General features: G+C 49.8%; 2 protein-coding genes across 8 annotated transcripts in view; one reads left to right on the top strand and one right to left on the bottom strand.

Annotated features, from left to right (window-relative positions):
- The first annotated feature begins 3280 nt into the window (after positions 1-3280).
- Positions 3281-21441, top strand: part of LOC132383002 (uncharacterized) — a 93667-nt gene continuing 75506 nt past the window's right edge. For 3 of the 7 annotated variants that reach the window (XM_059953667.1, XM_059953669.1, XM_059953666.1), the window contains exon 1: positions 3286-3568. The gene's annotated coding sequence lies outside the window, so the exon portion shown is untranslated. Of the gene's footprint in view, positions 3569-21441 lie in introns of all 7 variants that reach the window. The other 4 variants (XM_059953668.1, XM_059953671.1, XM_059953673.1 and 1 more) reach the window with 3 other exon arrangements.
- LOC132382738 (cytidine deaminase-like) lies at positions 11313-16303 on the bottom strand. The gene is made up of 4 exons (XM_059953188.1): positions 16159-16303; positions 14036-14147; positions 13490-13541; positions 11313-11433 (listed from the first exon to the last, which is right to left on the bottom strand). The coding sequence occupies exons 1-4, from the start codon at positions 16301-16303 to the stop codon at positions 11338-11340; spliced, it is 405 nt and encodes a 134-aa protein (XP_059809171.1). The 3' UTR covers positions 11313-11337.

Raw genomic sequence — 21441 nt, 5'->3', positions numbered from 1 at the left:
AGGGAAGAACAGGTCTCCAGGTGAGGGAGGGACAGGTCTCCATGTGAGGGACGGAGTGGTCTCCATGTGAGGGACGGACAGGTCTCCAGGTGAGGGACGGAAAGGTCTCCAGACGAGGGAGGGACATGCCTCCAGGTGAGGGAGGGACAGGTCTCCAGGTGAGGGAGGGACAGGTCTCCATGTGAGGGAGGGACAGGTCTCCATGTGAGGGACGGACAGGTCTCCAGGTGAGGGACGGAAAGGTCTCCAGACGAGGGAGGGACATGCCTCCAGGCGAGGGAGGGACAGGTCTCCAGGTGAGGGACGGACAGACAGATCTCCAGGTGAGTGAGGGTCAGGTCTCTAGGTGAGGGAGGGAGAGGTCTCCCGGTGAGTGAGGGAGAGGTCTCCCGGTGAGTGAGGGAGAGGTCTCCCGGTGAGGGAGGGAGAGGTCTCCCGGTGAGGGACGGACAGGTCTCCAGACGAGAGAGGGACAGGCCTCCAGACGAGAGAGGGACAGGCCTCCAGGCGAGGGAGTGACAGGTCTCCAGGTGAGGGAGGGACAGGCCTCCAGGCGAGGGAGGGACAGGGCTCCAGGCGAGGGACGGAAAGGGCTCCAGGCGAGGGACGGACAGGTCTCCCGGTGAGTGAGGGACAGGTCTCCAGGTGAGGGAGGGACAGGTCTCCCGGTGAGTGAGGGAGAGGTCTCCCGGTGAGGGAGGGACAGGTCTCCCGGTGAGGGAGGGACAGGTCTCCCGGTGAGGGAGGGACAGGTCTCCCGGGGAGGGAGGGACAGGTCTCCCGGGGAGGGAGGGACAGGTCTCCATGTGAGGGACGGACAGGTCTCCAGACGAGAGAGGGACAGGCCTCCAGACGAGGGAGGGACAGGCTTTCAGGCGAAGGACGGAAAGGGCTCCAGGCGAGGGACGGACAGGTCTCCAGGCGAAGGACGGAAAGGTCTCCAGGCGAGGGAGTGACAGGCCTCCAGTCGAGGGATGGACAGGTCTCAAGGCGAAGGACGGAAAGGGCTCCAGGCGAGGGACGGACAGGTCTCCAGGCGAAGGACGGAAAGGTCTCCAGGCGAGGGAGTGACAGGCCTCCAGTCGAGGGATGGACAGGTCTCAAGGCGAAGGACGGAAAGGGCTCCAGGCGAGGGAGGGACAGGTCTCCAGGCGAGGGAGGGTCAGGTCTCCAGGTGAGGGACGGACTGGTCTCCAGGTGAGGGACAGACAGGTCTCCAGGTGAGGGAGGTTCAGGTCTGCATGTGAGGGACAGACTGGTCTCCAGGTGAGATACGGACTGGTCTCCAGGTGAGGGAGGGTCAGGTCTCCAGTTGAGGGACAGACAGGTCTCCAGGCAAGGGAGGGACTAACAGGTCTCCAGGTGAGGGGCGGACAGGACCCCAGGTGAGGGAGTGACAGGTCTCCAGGTGAGGAACGGACAGGTCTCCAGGTGAGGGACGGACAGGTCTCCAGGTGAGGGACGGACAGGTCTCCAGACGAGAGAGGGACAGGCCTCCAGACGAGGGAGGGACAGGCTTTCAGGCGAAGGACGGAAAGGGCTCCAGGCGAGGGACGGACAGGTCTCCAGGCGAAGGACGGAAAGGTCTCCAGGCGAGGGAGTGACAGGCCTCCAGTCGAGGGATGGACAGGTCTCCAGGCGAAGGACGGAAAGGGCTCCAGGCGAGGGAGGGTCAGGTCTCCAGGTGAGGGAGGGTCAGGTCTCCAGGTGAGGGACGGACTGGTCTCCAGGTGAGGGACAGACAGGTCTCCAGGTGAGGGAGGTTCAGGTCTGCATGTGAGGGACAGACTGGTCTCCAGGTGAGATACGGACTGGTCTCCAGGTGAGGGAGGGTCAGGTCTCCAGGTGAGGGAGGTTCAGGTCTGCATGTGAGGGACAGACTGGTCTCCAGGTGAGATACGGACTGGTCTCCAGGTGAGGGAGGGTCAGGTCTCCAGTTGAGGGACAGACAGGTCTCCAGGCAAGGGAGGGACTAACAGGTCTCCAGGTGAGGGGCGGACAGGACCCCAGGTGAGGGAGTGACAGGTCTCCAGGTGAGGAACGGACAGGTCTCCAGGTGAGGGACGGACAGGTCTCCAGGTGAGGGACGGACAGGTCTCCAGGCAAGGGAGGGACTAACAGGTCTGCATGTGACAGACGGACAGGTCTCCATGTGAGGGGGCAACTGAGGCAGGATCAGAGAGTAGGCGGGTCTCCCGGTGAGGGGGTAACTGAGACAGGATCAGAGAGTAGGCGGGTTTCCCGGAGAGGGGGTAACTGAGACAGGATCAGAGAGTAGGCGGATTTCCCGGAGAGGGGGTAACTGAGACAGGATCAGAGAGTAGGCGGGTTTCCCGGAGAGGGGGTAACTGAGACAGGATCAGAGAGTAGGCGGGTTTCCCGGAGAGGGGGTAACTGAGACAGGATCAGAGAGTAGGCGGGTTTCCCGGAGAGGGGGTAACTGAGACAGGATCAGAGAGCAGGCAGGTCTCCCGGTGAGGGGGTAACTGAGACAGGATCAGAGAGCAGGCAGGTCTCCCGGAGAGGGGGTAACTGAGACAGGATCAGAGAGTAGGCGGGTTTCCCGGAGAGGGGGTAACTGAGACAGGATCAGAGAGTAGGCAGGTTTCCCGGAGAGGGGGTAACTGAGACAGGATCAGAGAGTAGGCGGGTTTCCCGGAGAGGGGGTAACTGAGACAGGATCAGAGAGCAGGCAGGTCTCCCAGTGAGGGGGTAACTGAGACAGGATCAGAGAGTAGGCGGGTTTCCCGGAGAGGGGGTAACTGAGACAGGATCAGAGAGCAGGCAGGTCTCCCGGTGAGGGGGTAACTGAGACAGGATCAGAGAGGAGGCGGGTTTCCCGGAGAGGGGGTAACTGAGGCAGGATCAGAGAGCAGGCGGGTCTCCCGGTGAGGGGGTAACTGAGACAGGATCAGAGAGTAGGCGGGTTTCCCGGAGAGGGGGTAACTGAGGCAGGATCAGAGAGCAGGCGGGTTTCCCGGAGAGTGGGTAACTAAGGAAGGATCAGAGAGCAGGCGGGTTTCCCGGAGAGTGGGTAACTGAGACAGGATCAGAGAGCAGGCAGGTTTCCCGGAGAGGGGGTAACTAAGGAAGGATCAGAGAGTAGGCAGGTTTCCCGGAGAGGGGGTAACTGAGACAGGATCAGAGAGCAGGGAGGTTTCCCGGAGAGGGGGTAACTGAGACAGGATCAGAGAGCAGGCAGGTCTCCCGGTGAGGGGGTAACTAAGGAAGGATCAGAGAGCAGGCAGGTCTCCCGGTGAGGGGGCAACTGAGGCAGGATCAGAGAGCAGGCAGGTTTCCCGGAGAGGGGGTAACTGAGACAGGATCAGAGAGTAGGCGGGTTTCCCGGAGAGGGGGTAACTGAGACAGGATCAGAGAGCAGGCAGGTCTCCCGGTGAGGAGGCAGCAGCTGACAAGATGAGAGACTAGGCGGGTCTCTCGGCGAAGGAGCAACAGGCGGGCGGGACTTAAGGAGAGGAGGTTTGCCGCTTTCGTTTCGCCGACGAGCCGCCCGGCTTGATCCCTGTCCTCTTGGCGGTGAGGAGAGCTCGGAGGAGGTGGATAGAGGGTGAGTGAGGTTACTCGGCGAACCTGAGGGGCTGCGGGAGACTGAGCTGAGGACCCGGCTTGGTAGGCCGGAGCCTCGGGCTTTCCCGCGCCTTGCGTCCCGACCGACCTCCGCCGGCGGGGTGGAGGGCTATAAATCGCTCGGTAGTGCCGATTAAATGAGAGCAATTCCCTCAGGCTCGGGCGGTCCCTGCTGCATATCCTCAACCTGCACCTCCCAACACCCTCAAAGTTATTCTCTCCCTCGCTTCTGTACCTGCCCCCACTTCTCTGCACTCTTCGTCTGTTTCCCTCCGTCAGTGCGCTCCACTTACCCCCCCCCAGCATCCACCCTGTCCTCTTGCCTTTCCCTTCTCCCCTCCCCCTTACATCCTCTCGTCCTCCTCTCCGCCACCGTCCCCTCGCCCCCTCCCCTGCTCTCCCATCCCCTTGCCCTCCTCCCCTCCCCTCCCCTCGCCCCCTCCCCTGCTCTCCCATCCCCTTGCCCTCCTCCCCTCCCCTCGCCCTCTCCTCTGCTCTCCCATCCCCTTGCCCTCCTCCCCTCCCCTCGCCCTCCTCCCCTGTGATCCCATCCCCTCCCTTCTTACATCCTCTCGTCCTCCTCTCCTCCACCGTCCCCTCGCCCCCTCCCCTGCTCTCCCATCCCCTTGCCCTCCTCCCCTCGCCCTCCTCCCCTGTGATCTCATCCCCTCCCCTCTTACATCCTCTCGTCCTCCTCTCCTCCACCGTCCCCTCGCCCCCTCCTCTGCCCTCCCCTCACCCTCCTCTGCCCTCCCCTCCCCTCGCCCTCTCCTCTGCTCTCCCATCCCCTTGCCCTCCTCCCCTCCCCTCCCCTTGCCCTCCTCCCCTGTGATCCCATCCCCTCCCCTCTTACATCCTCTCGTCCTCCTCTCCTCCACCGTCCCCTCGCCCCCTCCCCTGCTCTCCCATCCCCTTGCCCTCCTCCCCTCCCCTCCCCTCGCCCTCTCCCCTGCTCTCCCATCCCCTTGCCCTCCTCCCCTCGCCCTCCTCCCCTGTGATCTCATCCCCTCCCCTCTTACATCCTCTCGTCCTCCTCTCCTCCACCGTCCCCTCGCCCCCTCCTCTGCCCTCCCCTCACCCTCCTCTGCCCTCCCCTCCCCTCGCCCTCTCCTCTGCTCTCCCATCCCCTTGCCCTCCTCCCCTCCCCTTGCCCTCCTCCCCTGTGATCCCATCCCCTCCCCTCTTACATCCTCTCGTCCTCCTCTCCTCCACCGTCCCCTCGCCCCCTCCCCTGCTCTCCCATCCCCTTGCCCTCCTCCCCTCCCCTCCCCTCGCCCTCTCCCCTGCTCTCCCATCCCCTTGCCCTCCTCCCCTCGCCCTCCTCCCCTGTGATCTCATCCCCTCCCCTCTTACATCCTCTCGTCCTCCTCTCCTCCACCGTCCCCTCGCCCCCTCCTCTGCCCTCCCCTCACCCTCCTCTGCCCTCCCCTCCCCTCGCCCTCTCCTCTGCTCTCCCATCCCCTTGCCCTCCTCCCCTCCCCTCCCCTTGCCCTCCTCCCCTGTGATCCCATCCCCTCCCCTCTTACATCCTCTCGTCCTCCTCTCCTCCACCGTCCCCTCGCCCCCTCCCCTGCTCTCCCATCCCCTTGCCCTCCTCCCCTCCCCTCCCCTCGCCCTCTCCCCTGCTCTCCCATCCCCTTGCCCTTCTCCCCTCCCCTCCCCTTGCCCTTCTCCCCTGTGATCCCATCCCCTCCCCTCTTACATCCTCTCGTCCTCCTCTCCTCCACCGTCCCCTCGCCCCCTCCCCTGCTCTCCCATCCCCTTGCCCTCCCCTCTCCTCCCCTCGCCCTCCTCCCCTGTGATCCCATCCCCTCCCCTCCCCTCTTACATCCTCTCGTCCTCCTCTCCTCCACCGTCCCCTCGCCCCCTCCTCTGCCCTCCCCTCCCCTCGCCCTCCTCCCCTGTGATCCCATCCCCTCCCCTCGCATCCTCCACTGCCCTCCCCCTCACACTTCTCCCCTCTCTTTTCTCCCCAACTTTTGAAGTGCGTGTGCCCATTTGGGTGTAACCCTTCTGAGAGGATAACCTACTTTATGGTGTTTCTGATAAACTGTGATTATTTACTGGAAACTCCAATGTAACAGGCAGGGCATAAATATTCCCTGCATTGTGTAGGTGTATGGTGTGAGGTATGCTGATTATCTATGTAATTGGGATTTTGGAAAACAAAGAATGCAGGCTTTGAGATGGGATGAGGTTTGTTCTTGTACAGCTGCATGGACCCTAGATCCTGGAGATCTCTTTCCCATCTTCCCCACCTTATCGCGGGACAAATGTGAACTCTGGATAGAGCTCCTCAAGGCAGGAAGTGGGAGTCACACCCTCTGTAGAGAAGCCCACTTAACCAGTTGGACCCAATGTTAAATAGTTCCCCATCTTCTGGGCCTGTTTGAGGGGAGACTGCTCTCTCTTTGCCTCAGGACCTGGCTCCGCCTGGATTTCAGGGTGGGGTCGGTGGGGCTATTCCTTGGGATAATGAGAGATTCTGGTTCATTGTCCAGATTTGACAGAAGACCTTCTATGCCATTGACCCTGTTGGTGGGAATGTGATGGAGATGTGGAAATTGAAGGAGATGGGCCTTGTTAGCCCATTTAGGACACTTGCTACACTATATAGCAGAGGGAGGAAGAGGATGTGGTCTGTAACAGAAACGATGGGGTCAATATGGATTTAGGGACTCAATCAGTGGTAGACTCTATGACACACTCACTGAGGTTCCACACTGAAGAGTTATAGTCCTTGTTTTGGGGATAATAATTGGTTCAACTCTGTGGTTGGAGCTGGTGCTGTCCGTGTGCTCTTAAGATGGTGAAGCATACAGATATAATCCCTAATGAAGCAGTGTTGATTTAAGGTGTTACTGAGGCAGAAGGGGCTGGTGAGTGACTCTGCTCCCTCCCCACAGTGAGGTGTGGGTGACGGCACTTAAGGCAGCTGTGGACGTAAACTTAATCATCACTAGCCTCGGCATTATCGATCGATAGGCTCAGCAATCTCCTGGCCCTCCGAGGAAGGGAGATGTCCGCAGGAGGTCGACACTGTTCTTTTTTTTAAACTTTTTAAATTGCATTTTTAAGTATTTACAAAATGAAGTATGGAAAAACAATGTATATAACCCTTCCCCCCTCCCCTTATCCCCTCCCCCCTAACTGCCCTATAGAAAAAAAAAGAAAGATTGCTTGGTTGTTGGAAGATCTCCACATGCTCCATGGAATTCGTAATAACTTTAATATGTATATTTCTTTCTTTCCCCAAATAACCAATTGTTTCATCTTCAGAACATTTATAGATTTAATCCTGTCTTTTGTAAATAAGGGCTCCAAATTTTCAGAAATGTTTCATATTTATCTCTTAAATTATGTAATTTTTTCTAATGGAATACAACCATAGATTTCTTTCTTCCAAGAGTCTATACTTAAATATGTATCCGATTTCCAAGTAACTGCAATAGCTTTTTTGGCTACTGCCAATGCAATTTTTATAAATTCTTTCTGGTATTTATTTAGTTTGAGTTTTGGTTTTATCCCTTCAATATCACCTAATAAGAGTAATATTGGATTATGAGGAAATTGTGTTCCTGTAATTTGTTCCAGTAAAAGTCTTAAATTTGTCCAAAAAGGTTGAATTTTAGAACAAGACCATGTAGAATGTAAAAAAGTACCAGTTTCCTGGTTACATCGGAAACACTGATCCGATAAGTTTGGATTTAATTTATTTATTTTTTTGTGGTGTAATATACAATTGATGTAGAAAATTATATTGCACTAATCTTAACCGAACATTTATTGTATTTGTCATACTATCAAGACATAGTCTTGACCAATTTGTTTCTTCAATTTTAATATTCAAATCACTTTCCCATTTTTGTCTTGACTTATGAACTCCTTGTTTAATTGCCTGTTTTTGAATCAAATTATACATACAAGATACAAATTTTTTAATATTTCCTTTTTGAATTAAAATTTCTATTTCATTAGGTTTCGGCAATAACATTGTTTGACCTAATTTTTCTCTTAAATAAGCCCTTAATTGAAAGTAACAAAATAAAGTATTATTTGATACTTTATATTTATTCTTTAATTGATCAAATGACATTAATATACCTCCTTCAAAACAATTCCCTATATATCTAATCCCTTTTTGAATCCAATTATATAAAAGTTGATTGTCCATTGTGAAAGGAATAAGTCTATTTTGAATTAAAGATCTCTTTGCTAATAAAGATTTTTTTGTCTCATCATCAACTTTTATCTTATTCCATAAATCAATCAAATGTTTTAATATAGGAGATTCTTTCTTTTCCCGTATCCATTTAGATTCCAATTTGTATATAAAATCTTCTGGTACGTTTTCTCCTATTTTATCTAGTTCTATTCTAACCCATGCCGGTTTATCTTTCTCGAAAAAAGATGCAATAAATCTAAGTTGATTTGCTTTATAATAATTCTTAAAATTTGGAAGTTGTAATCCTCCTAGATCAAATTTCCATGTCAATTTTTCCAACGATATTCTTGACATCTTACCTTTCCAGAGAAATTTCCTCACATATTTGTTTAACTCTTGAAAAAACTTCTGGGGTAATTGTATTGGTAATGATTGAAATAAATATTGTAGTCTAGGGGATATATTCATTTTTATAGTATTTACTCTACCTACTAATGTTATTGGTAATGCCATCCATTTATCAAGATCTTCCTGAATTTTTTTCAAAAGTGGTAAATAATTTAATTTGTATAAGTTTTTTATGTCATTATCAACTCTTATACCTAAATATTTTATACCATTTGCTGGCCATCTAAATTGAGTTATTAATCGACATTGATTATAATCTCCTTTAGTAAGAGGTAAAATTTCACTTTTATCCCAATTTATTTTATAACCCGATATTTTCCCATATTCTTCTAATCTATAGGATAATTTGCGTAGTGAATGTAATGGATCTGTTAAATAAAGTAGAACATCATCAGCAAATAAGTTAATCTTGTATTCTTCCTGATTAACTCTGAAACCCTTAATATCTGGATCCATTCTAATTAATTCAGCTAGTGGTTCTATTACCAACACAAACAAAGCAGGTGATAATGGGCAACCTTGCCTAGTTGATCTTGTTAACTGAAATGATGTTGAAATTTGACCATTTGTCACTACTTTAGCTTTGGGATTAGTATTTTATAAATGATGTTCCTAATCCATATTTTTCCAACACCTTAAATAAAAAATCCCATTTCAATCTATCAAATGCTTTTTCTGCATCTAAAGCAACTGAGGTCGACACTGTTCTGACACCACGTGGTTTCTGCCGAGGTGGGTTGCCAGTGGGATCTACGTGGATTATCTCAGCTCAATTTCCAGTGAGGTAGGTTGCTTTCTTAGCTCTGATTTTCAGTTACAGATGCTGGAATTCTGAACTAAGAAACAGAACTGGAAACACTCAACAAGTTGAGCAGCCCCTGTGGCAATAGAAACTGATTAAGGATGACCTTTCATTGACAGAAATAGTAACATCAGCGAATGCTGCCCGACCTGAATATTGAGTGCTTTCTGTTTTTATATTTAGCTTGGGATTTGGTTACAGAGCTATTTGCATCTCAGTTTGCCTTGGTGACGTGCTTTGCAATTGTAAATATGTACACACCCAAGTCCAGTATCGTCCAACCATCCTTTACTAAAGCTTGTGCTCTCTTGAGCTCCATTATTGGTGGAGGTGTGTGTCTGGCATTAGAGCTCCACACCTTGCAAGCTCTGTTCCTTCAAGTTTTGGCTACGTCTTCAAGGATCCAGAGGAAATAGGCAACTCGGACCACACCATTTAAGGAGCTGTGTTCCTTCTGGGTCTGTCCGGTACAAATTTGCGAAAGGAACTGTCATCAGTTGGCCCACGAGTCTGCGGGCAGAGCTGACCAGTGCCCACCACTCTCGGGAGGAAAGTCCCTGTGACTGACCATGAAGTTCTTGGGGTTTCTGTGGTTGGGTGCTGGGGAAAGATGTTGGAGACCTTGGACAAATCCCTGTTGTGGTAACAAGCAGACGACGTCTGCTGCCTAAAACAGGCATATTCTGCCTTTTAAGAAACTGGTTATGCTTGGATTAGCTGTGATCTTTGGAACGACGGGGGAGGCTGAGGGGTTAAACAGTCTGTAGGTACGCCTACGTAGGTAACACGGGCATGGCGATCATCTGCTTCTGCACTGGGTGCATACCTCTGACGTGCATCTGGACCAGCATATTTTTTTTTGTTCTGTCCTCTGCAAAGTGTCAACAGCAGATGACCTCCCACTCTCAGTAATTATAGAAGGTTAGTCTCACTGTCAGAGGAGTTAAGACAATTTGCAGAGTGAATTATGAGCTCCTCTTTCTGGATTTCTGCCTGCCAAAGAAGTGTCAGTTATGATTGTGCTTGAGTGTTCCTGGAGGGATCTGCGATGTTTGGAACATCAGTCAAACAGAGCCCGAGGGATAAGGGCAGCAGTAATAGTTTAGTAGATTCCCTGTACACTTCCTTGTTAGATACTGCCAGTGCACTTTTCTTTTGGTTTCGTTTCTCCGGAGCTGTTCTTCCATTCCACAGTATTAACAAGTCTCTTTGTTTTGTTCTAGTTTTCTCTCTCTCTCTCTCTCTCTCTCTCTCTCTGACCCTGTGTCTCTTTGTCTTTCTCTCTCGCTTTCTTTGCCTCCCTCTCTGCCTGTGTGTCTCTCTGTCTCTGTCCCTGTCTCTTTGTATCTCTCCCTGTCAGTCCCCACCCATTCTCACTCCCCCTCCTTTCTCTCTTCCCATCCTCACTCCCCCTCCTTTCTCTCTTCCCATCCTCACTCCCCCTCCTTTCTCTCTTCCCATCCTCACTCCCCCTCCTTTCTCTCTTCCCATCCTCACTCCCCCTGCTTTCTCTCTTCCCATCCTCACTCCCCCTGCTTTCTCTCTTCCCATCCTCACTCCCCCTGCTTTCTCTCTTCCCATCCTCACTCCTCCTCCTTTCTCTCTTCCCATCCTCACTCCCCCTCCTTTCTCTCTTCCCATCCTCACTCCCCCTCCTTTCTCTCTTCCCATCCTCACTCCCCCTCCTTTCTCTCTTCCCATCCTCACTCCCCCTCCTTTCTCTCTTCCCATCCTCACTCCCCCTGCTTTCTCTCTTCCCATCCTCACTCCCCCTGCTTTCTCTCTTCCCATCCTCACTCCCCCTGCTTTCTCTCTTCCCATCCTCACTCCCCCTCCTTTCTCTCTTCCTATCCCTCGACTTTCCCTCCCTTCCCATCTCCTACCATCACTCTCCCTGTGTCTTTCTCCCCCTAGCACCACCTTCCCCTCTTTCCCCACCCCTTCCTCCATCATCCACAGGGACTGCCACTGGGTTCCCCCTTCTGTGTCTTCCTTCACTCCTACTCCCAACCCCGGTTGTTTCTTGGATGCTCTTTCTAGTTCTCTCAACTAACAGTTGCAAGATGTGTAGAGACTGAGGATTTCACCAGTGAAATATTAATGTAAACACTCACTGCCATTCTGGCATTTCATTTTGCAGCATTTTGCATTCCGAAGTGAATACACTGACCCATTTGCATTGTATGAATGTGTATTGAAGTTTCTGGGCAATGGTACAATCAGGGTCAGCAGCACAGCACCATTTCCTGCAGAATTAAATCCAAGTGAAAAAGTGATCCCAAATGCCGTACTAAATCCGTACTTATCAGGATGACATTCCCGACCTAAACAGGTCGGCCGGGAATTCACCTGGCATTTGGCCCGCTACCTGGCCTTACTTTCCGAAGGGCGTCGGCAGGAGGTCGGCAATCGTCATGGTCTTGAGGCTCCCGTCCTGCATGGTCATGTGGACCTCTGTCTTGTCTCCAAACTGCCACAAGAAAGGTGGAGAGGGTCAGGGCAAAGTATTGCTGCCTTCTCTTTCAACTCTTGCATTCTCTAAAACAGGACTCTATTCCCGGGGAACAGATCCCAGGCTTTGCTGGGGGGGTTAGGAGAAGCCGGTCTCGGGGTGGGGAGGGGGGAGGTTACCTCCAGTGTTGGAGAAGGCCACTCGAGTGGTCACTGGCAGACCCAGAGCAATGTTGGAGAACACTGGAGGTGCTCAGCAGGTCGGCCAGCATCAAGGACGACATCTATTGTTTCTGTTAAGAAACAATAGAGGGGGAGCTGTCGATGTGGTATATTTGGGTTTTCAGATGGTACATGACAAAATGCCACATACAAAGGTTGGTACACGAAATAACAGCTCATGGTAATGGGATGGATTGGAGATTGGTTAATGGCTCAAAAGCCAGAGAGTTGAGATTAACTGAACAACACAAAATGGAGGAACCCAGCAGGTCAGGCAACAGCTATGGAGGTGAATGAACAGTTGATATTTTGCGCCAAGACCCATCATCGGGATTAGAGTTGGAATTCACAGATCTTTTCACATTGGAGTGATGTAACTAGGAGTGCTCCAAAGCCAAGTTCTTGTTGTCAATTATTTGTGGAATCATAGAGCGCTCCCACATGGAAACAGGCCTTTTGGCCCGTCTAGCTGGACTTGTTATTCTGGCCAGTCATATCAACCTGTACATAGATCATGGCCCTCCATAGCCCTCTCATCCATGTACTTAGCCAAACTTCTCTTAAATGTTGCAATTAAACCGCATCCACCACTTTTCATTGGCAGCTTGTTCTACACTTACACCCTCTGAGTAAAGAAATTCCCCCCCCTCAGTTTTCCCCTTAAATATTTTACCTTTTACCCTTCACCTATGAACCCTAATTCTAGTCTCACAGAACCTCAGTGGAAAAATCCCGTTTGCATGTACCCTATCTGTAACCATCTTAGTTTTGTATAAATATATCAAATCTCCCTTCAGTCTCCTGTTTATGATTTGATATTAATCACCTGATGAAGTCGGGTAGCCAAGTTTGTTCAAGATCATTTGGGAGCATGCTTTCAGTGAGGATACTTGGATTGTCCAACGTGATGTAGATTGAATGAGTGAGCGAAAACTGGAGAAACGCAGTTTAATGTGGGAAAGTGGGAGGTTAGGTACTTTGGTAAGAGGAATCTGAAGGCAGATGGCAATCTAACTGGAGAAGGGCTGCACGTGAGCGAGGTACAGAGTGACCTAGATGTTCTTGTTCATGAATCACCAAAGGTTAGCGGGTACAGGCAGCAGGTGGTTAGGAAGAGAAATAGAGGGTTGGACCTTATTGTAAGAGGGCTGGAGTGAGAAAATAGGAAGTATTGTTACAATTGTACCAAGTGTTGGTGAGGCCACATCTGGATTATTATGCTCAGTTCTGGTCTCCTTAATATAGAAAGGAAATGTTGGCGTTGGAGTTAGTTCAAAAGGTTAATTCATGAGGTGAAAGGGTTGTCCAGTCACTAGCAGCTTAAGAATTAGCTCTGTATTCTTTGGCGTTTAAAAGAAAGGTGATCCTATTGAAACATTTGCTTTTGGGAGAACCTGGAACGAGGAGACATAGTTACAAGAGTAGGGGGGCAGCAGTCATTTATCATTGAGGGTGTTGAATCTCTGGGATTCTTTGTCCCGGAGGGTAGTGGAGGTTGGATCTCAACCAAAGGAGGAAGTAGACAAATTATTGAATAGTAAAATAATTGAGGGACGTGGGGAACTGGCACAGAAGATGATACCAGCGGAAGGTCGACCATGATCATACTGAATGATGGGACAGGCTTGAGGGGCCGAGTGGCCCACTCCTGCACCTGTGTTGAAACATACTGCTTCAGGTGGAAGTTCACAGTCACTGGGCCTTTCTCCCTGCAGATGCTGCCTGATCTGCTGGGTGATTGTGGCATTTCCCCGTTTTTATTTCAGACTCCCAGCATGTGTAGTTTCCACTGGGGGGGGGGGGGCTGAGTTTTCAGCTCAGCACATTAATAATAGTACTTGCCAATACCTCACCTCTCTCAGCACCTGCCTGCAGCTACCACAGGGCACGTAGTCCCTTCTGTCACTGTAAGAGAATAGAATGTGGTCAGGATGCCACTGTTAAAGTAAGTGTGTGTGTGATTTCTATCCCTTCTCTTCTCACATCACTCCCTTTGTTTAACCAAGTGATCCCATTCACAGTTTGTGGAATTCTCTGTCCGGAAGACTCTGATCCTCTTGTATCGGGTTCCACCGGCTGTCGTGTCGAGGAGCCCCACTCACCCTCCCACCCCACCTCAACTTCTTGCCTGTCCTGGTGCAAGCACCCCGCTCTCAGTTCCCTTCTCAGCCAAGCATTGCTCTGCAAGGCAGCACATTCCAGACAGGGAAGTCAGAGAGTGGGACCATCCCCCTGGTCTCGATCGCCTGCTCCATCCCATCTCCAACCCCCCCACTGCAGTCCGATCTTCCTTCAGAACGTCCCACACCGGACTCCGGGCCTGACGTCCAGCCAGCGCTTGCAACCGCAGGAAGTTACAGCTGCTCTGTCGCAGGTCAGCAGACCCGCTGAGTCGTTACCTGCACACCGCCAGGGACTTGAACTTGGTGCAGCCTTCTGAGACGGCCTTGAAAATGGCAACACTCTCTGCACACGCCGACAACCCCGGGCAGGAGTTCTCGATGCTGCAACCTGGAACGGGGACGAGGCAAGTGAGACTGTTAGAATCTGTTGGATCCCTCCTTCCACGTGTCACCTCCCAGCTGCTTGCCTCATCCCTCCACCTACCCCCTCACCTATCGCCTTGCCAGTTTGTACTCCCCAACTTCCTGATCAGGCTTCTGCCTCCAGTCCTGATGAACGGTCATGGCCCAAAATGTTGACTGCTTATTTCCTCCTTAGATGCTGCCTGAATTGTTGGGTTCCTCCAGTATTTTGTGTGTGATGTTCAAGATTTCCACAATCTGTCCTAGGGTACTTCCCCTGTCCCTCCCCCAAAGGGACTGCTCCCGGGTACTTCCCCTGTTAACCCCCTGAGGGACCACCATTGGGTTCTATCCCCCCTTTCCCCCCCCATGAGACTGCCCTGGGGTTCTATCCCCCCTTCCCCCCCATGGGACTGCCCCGGGGTTCTATCCCCCCTTCCCCCCCATGGGACTGCCTGGGCTTCTATCCGCCCTCCCTCCCCCCCATGGGTCTGCCCCGGGGTTCTATCCCTCCTTCCCCCCATGGGTCTGCCCCAGGGTTCTATCCCCCCTTCCTCCCATGGGACTGCCCCAGGGTTTTATCCCACCTTCACCTCCCTCCCCCACAGGGACTGTCCCTGGGTCCTACCCCAACTCATTCACCCACATGGACTGCCCCCGTGTTATCTCCCCTCTTTGCTCACCCACCATGTCTTCCCTTAGAATCTGCCCCCCTCCCCCACTTCACCCAGTGTGACTGAGCTCAGACTTCCCCTCCTTGACCCCCGGGGACGGTTCTACCCTTCCCCAGTCACTGGAGGGGTCTCGTTCTAATTTATGAAAACTAGTGCCACACAACATGACACCCATAACACTTGTGCAGCAATAGACAGGGACCCGTGTACAGCTCTTCCTGCAGGCCTATTCATCCTGTTTCTGGACTGGTTTGTTCCTATCTCCTGTTTACACCACAACTGTAAATCAGGTGCAGCAAATTACAAAGGGAGAGTCAAGGACGGGTGAAAGAGAACGGCTTGGGTTTAGATATAAGGGCAGGTGTAGTCACCTTTGTTCCACAATTCAATAAGGCAGTCCTCCTTCCTGAATTTTAATCTCTCGTTGTGCTCTAATATCAACCAGTCTCTGCTTTAGTAGTTAGTGTCGTACAGGTTACAATGGGTTTCTGTTCCTGAGACCGCCTCACCAGAGCATTCTGCAAATTGGAAATGAGGCCGTGGACCGAGTTCCCACCCCTCAGAAGATGTCTGTAGCAGTCAGCAAATCAATCCCTATCTGTCCCTCTAGTCTCCTAAACAGGCTGAACATTAGTTGTACATTTGTCAGATAGGGAGGATCTGCATCAAATTACTCGAGACATAAGTTTACGGTCTGTTTCAATCGCATTTGGCCAGGTGCTAATCCGGCACTTTTGTTTGTTCCAGATATTTAAATCGATCAATCCTTGTTCATTAGAAGTCCAGAGGATAAAAAACCATTTGGCATAATGTACTGACTGAACAACTCCACGTCCCAGTGTCGGGCACTGAAAACATTTGTTGCCTTTCCCTCATGTTAGTAGATAAGGAATCAAAACTCTATAGTGTTTTCCAGATGTGTAATCTTACATAACTGGTCTTAAAACTGATTAATTTGTAGTCTCCACCAAACATATTTACTCAGTTGGTGCATTGTTCATAAGAGATGGGAGCAGAATTAGGCCATTTGGCCCATCGAGTGTACTCTGTCATTTCATCATGCCTGATCCGTTTTTCCTTCTCAGCCCGTCTCCTGTCTTCTCCTCATCTCCTTCCACGCCCTGACTAATCAAGAATCTATCAACCTCTGCCTAAGTATACCCAACAACTTGCCCTCCACAGCTGCCTGAGGCGATAAATTTCTCGCAGACTCACCACCCCCTGGCTAAAGAAATTCTTCCTCATCTCCATTTAGCTCCATTACACGCAGTCTCGTCACCTGGGTGCACAGTTTGAGGGTAAGGTGCTGGTCAGATGACTCACCTGTGAACGTTCTTCCGTTCTCAGTCAGCAGAGCGGCGCCTGTCGAACACTTGGAATATGGAGAATAGGCACATCCTTTGGCCTCTTGGCTTTTCTTGATCAGCATTTCTACCTCATCTGATTTCTGGTCTGTGGGAGTGCACATCTTGCTCTGTCGCACACAGAGATCAAGAGTTTTATTGACAATAGGTGCAGAAGTAGACCATTCGGCCCTTCGAGCCTGCACTGCCATTCTGAGATCATGGCTGATCATCTACTATCAATACCCGATTCCTGCCTTGTCCCCATATCCCTTGATTCCCCTATCCATAAGATACCTATCTAGCTCCTTCTTGAAAGCATCCAGAGAATTGGCCTCCACTGCCTTCTGAGGCAGTGCATTCCAGACTCCCACATCTCTCTGGGAGAAGAAGTTTTTCCTTAACTCTGTCCTAAATGACCTACCTCTTATTCTCAAACCATGCCCTCTGGTACTGGACTCTCCCAGCATCTGGAACATATTTCCTGCCTCTATCTTGTCGAATCCCTTAATAATCTTATATGTTGCAATCAGATCCCCTCTCAATCTCCTTAATTCCAGCGTGTACAAGCCCAGTCTCTCTAACCTCTCTGCGTAAGACAGTCCAGACATCCCAGGGATTAACCTTGTGAATCTACGCTGCACTTCCTCTACAGCCAGGATGTCCTTCCTTAACCCTGGAGACCAAAACTGTACACAATACTCCAGGTGTGGTCTCACCAGGGCCCTGTACAAATGCAAAAGGATTTCCTTGCTCTTGTACTCAATTCCCTTTGTAATAAAGCCCAACATTCTATTAGCCTTCTTCACTGCCTGCTGCACTTGCTCATTCACCTTCAGTAACTGATGAACAAGGACTTCTAGATCTCTTTGTATTTCTCCCTTACCTAACTCTACACCATTCAGATAATAATCTGCCTTCCTGTTCTTACTCCCAAAGTGGATAACCTCACACTTATTCACATTAAACGCCATCTGCCAAGTATCTGCCCACCCACCCAGCCTATCCAAGTCACCCTGAATTCTCCTAACATCCTCATCACATGTCACACTGCCACCCAGCTTAGTATCATCAGTAAACTTGCTGATGTTATTCTCAATGCCTTCATCTAAGTGTTGAGTTGGCCAACGGAGACCAGTGGGCAAGAGATACAGGAGCCTTAAGCCCCGCATCACCAGGTTAAGAAGCTGCTACTTTCCTGCGACCATCAGGTCCTTGAACTGACCTACAGCACAACCCCAACCCTACCTCAACAACAAAACATCGCAGGTCACTTCTCGCACTGCCACGGACTTGTGCCTTCAGAATCAGGTTTAATATCAACGGCATACATCATGAAATTTCTGGACTTTGTGGCAGCAATACACAATAATAGAGAGAGAAAAGAACTGTGAATTACAGCGTATTAAATAATAAATTAAATAAATAGTGCAAACACAGAAATAAAAAAGTAGTGAGGTAGTGTTCATGGCCTGAATATCCCTTCAGATGTCGGTTGGTAGAAGGGAAGAAGCTGTTTTTTGATTAATTGCATCAGCGTTCTGAATGGATAGTGAACCAACTCATGAACACTACTTCACTAATTTTGTTCCTTTTTTTGCACTACCTGTAAATTTTCTTATTCTAAATTTCTTATTGTAACTTGTAGCATTTTTTTATGCATTGCACTGTACTGGTGCAAAACAGCAAACTTCACAACATTTGTCATCGATATTAATTCAATTCTGCATGCTTTGTAGTCTCCACTTTCTTCACCGTCTTGTATAATTCATGTGGAATTTTGGTCACGAGTGTTGTCTGAGGTCACAGGTGCTGCAGTCAAGTTTTGACTTTTGCGCTCCTTACTGTGACACTAAGTGAATCGATTAGAGAGCGTGTCTTATGAGGGTAGGTTGAGCAAGCTAGGGCTTTTCTCTCTGGAGCGAATGAGGATGAGAGGTGACTTGATGGCGGTGTACAAGATGATAAGAGGCATTGATTGAGTGGACAGCCAGAGACTTTCTGCCAGGTCGGAAATGGCTAAGACCTGGCGACGTAATTTTAAGTTGAGTGGAGGGGAGTATTTGAGGGAAGTCAGAGGTAAGTGTTTTTTTTATGTATAGGGTAGTGGATGCATGGAACGCCCTGCCAAGTCAAGTCACTTTTTATTGTCATTTCGACCATAACTGCTGGTACAGTATGTAGTAAAAATGAGACAACGTTTTTCAGGACCCTGGTGCTATATGAAACAGTACAAAAACTACACTGAACTACGTAAAAACTACACTAGACAACAGACCTACCCAGGACTGCATAAGTCGCATAAAACAGTGCAGGCATTACAATAAATAATAAATAAGACAATAGGCACAGTAAAGGGCAGCAAGTTGGTGTCAGTCCAGGCTCTGGGTATTGAGGAGTCTGATAGCTTGGGGGAAGAAACTGTTACATAGTCTCGTTGTGAGAGTCCGAATGCTTCGGTGCCTTTTCCCAGACGGCAGGAGGGAGAAGAGTTTGTCTGAGGGGTGCGTGGGGTCCTTCATAATGCTGTTCGCATTGCAGATGCAGCGTGTGGTGTAAATGTCCGTGATGGCGGGAAGAGAGACCCCGATGATCTGCTCAGCTGACCTCACTATCCGCTGCAGGGTCTTGCAAACCGAGACGGTGCAATTTCCAAACCAGGCAGTGATGCAGCTGCTCGGGATGCTCTCAGTACAACCCCTGTCGAATGTGATGAGGATGGGGGTGGGGTGGGAGATGGACTTTCCTCAGCCTTCGCAGAAAGTAGAGATGCTGATGGGCTTTCTTTGCTAGCTGGTGTTGAGGGGCCAGGTGAGATTCTCCGCCAGGGGTGGTGGTAGGGGCAGATTCATTAGGCACACTTAAAGAGACTCTTAGATAGGTACATGGGTGATAGAAAAATGAAGGGCTGTATGGGAGGGGAGGGTTAAATTGATTTTAGAGTAGGTGAAAAGGTCAGCACAACATTGTGGGCTGAAGGGCCTGTACTGTGCTGTACTGTGCTCCACCACAGACATGACTAGAGACCAGAATCAACTATAGATTTCTTGAGCTGTGAGATAGCAGCTTTACTTAACTTAAAGGAAGACATGGTGAATTAGCGGCTACTTCAAATAATGGCATTCAAAAGTCCAATCTCTCAACAACTGGAGATTATTGACTGTATTATGGCCAAGAATGTAGGTAAAAGCTGTTGACATAAATATGAAACTCTTAGATGGGCACATGGATGACAGAAAATGAAGGGCTATGTGGCAGGGAAGGGTTAAAAGGTTGGCACAGCGTTGCGGGCTGAATGGCCTGTTCTGTGCCGCAATGTCCTTTGCGCTGGAAGAATTCGCTTTTACCGCTTTGTGGTAAAGTGGCAACTTAACTGTTCCTTCATACATAACCCTCGGCATCCTCATCAAGAGAGGGCGACAGGAGAGGGGTGAGGAAGTTGGGTGGGGGTGCTACCAGTTAGGAACCCGCCCCCACTGCGTTGCTCCCACAAGAAAGAGCAACCCATACCGTACCAGCACAGGCATCGTCCCACCGGCAGACTTGTGCCCAGCGTCGGACAAGTGAGGAGGGTCAGATCTCAAGAGTCCCCTGCATTGTTGAGTGGTGATGGACCACATTTGTCCATCCATTACTGAGCATCCTTAAATCATCACCTCCAAGGGAATCTAAAGTTAGCCCTCCAACTCACAGCCAGTAATACTATCAAACTTAAATTAACTTTGGCATTTACAGCTAATGTTAGACCATTGAAACAGAGAATATGTATAACTTTAGTGGGTTGCCCCCTGTGACCATCTTCCCAAATTGCACTTACAGTCAAGGTACTGTTGAACAGTCCAAATCAAATCTGTGTTAACCTTTCTGGCCCAAGTCCAACTGACCCCAAGCGTACAGTAATGGTGTTTGGGCTGTCAAGGCAACGTCCAAATATAGAGAGAGTCGACATAAAACGGAGGGCAGATGATTACACAACAATGGATGACAATGACTGCCTAATAGGACCATTCCCTCCATATATGGAGAGTATGCTTACAGCTCCCACCAAGTAGTTGCTGATGGGACAGGAGCTGTGATATCATATGAATCATAGTAGAGTCCACACCTGAAACGTTAGTTGTCCATTTCCCACCATAGATGCTGCCTGACCTGCTGAGTTTGCTGACAACAGTAAATGGCCACATTCCAGATTCAAGATTCAAAAACTTTGTCATTCTAACCGTACATCATCTCTGCAGGGCAGAATGAGACAGCGTTTCCCAGGAGCAGTGCAATCATAACATAACAAACGCAACACTAAATAATAAACATAACAATAAATAGTAAAACACAACAGCCATGTGTCAGTTAAAATCAAGTTATAAGTGTCCAAAGCAGAGTCAGGTAGAGCAGCTATTTAACAGTCTGACTGCCTGTGGGAGGAAGCTGTTTAGTAGCCTTGTGGTTTTAGTTTTGATGCTCCTGTAACGTTTACCTGATGGCAGAAGAACAAACAGTTCATGGAGAGGGTGTGAGGGGTCTTTAATGATGTACTGTGTCTTCTGGAGGCATCGACTCTGAAAGAGGTATTGGACAGAAGGTAGGGAGACCCCAATAACTTTCTCCGCTCCCCTAACCACCCTCTGCAGGGTTTTTTTGTCCACATTCATCCACAGCCTCTGTAATTCAGGGCAGACAAGTTAATTTTAAGTGCAATTTTAGGAGTACAAGATAAATTCTTGAATATTCTCTGATCTCATTCGGTAGTCAGTGCTGTTTAGGGGGCTTATATTGGCTGTTTATTATATTGAAAGAAAACTTTCCAGCTGATCGTAAACACGAGATTCTGCAGATGCTGGAAATCCAGAGTAACACACACAAAATGCTTGACGAACTCAGCAAGTTAGGCAGCATTTATGGAAAGAAATAAACAGTCGATGTTTTGGGCTGAGATCTCTCATTAGGACTGTCCAGCTGATCTTTGCTTCGAAACAAGCCCAGCTCACACCTGACTGACGTACTGGCCTTTAGTCCCGCATTCTGATTCTCTTGCTTTCCTGGAGAGAGCCGTCCACAATATCAAACTTAATTCAACCACGTAATCTATGCGGGTGATTCAGTTCCCGTGTCTTGGCACAATCCGATAAATGGTGCACCTTTTCCCGTCATTTATGACTCACCCTCAATTAGCACGTTCATTCCTCTGGCACTTCACGATGCAGGAGCCCAGAATTAGAGAGCTACTTTCCACCACTCACAGTCCAAGCTATGTATAGTAATGACT

This window comes from Hypanus sabinus, chromosome 29 (genome assembly GCF_030144855.1).
Source record: "Hypanus sabinus isolate sHypSab1 chromosome 29, sHypSab1.hap1, whole genome shotgun sequence".
NCBI lineage: Eukaryota > Metazoa > Chordata > Chondrichthyes > Myliobatiformes > Dasyatidae > Hypanus > Hypanus sabinus.
The sequence above is the reverse complement of the archived record's forward strand: the minus strand, read 5'-3'. Positions and strand labels throughout refer to the sequence as shown.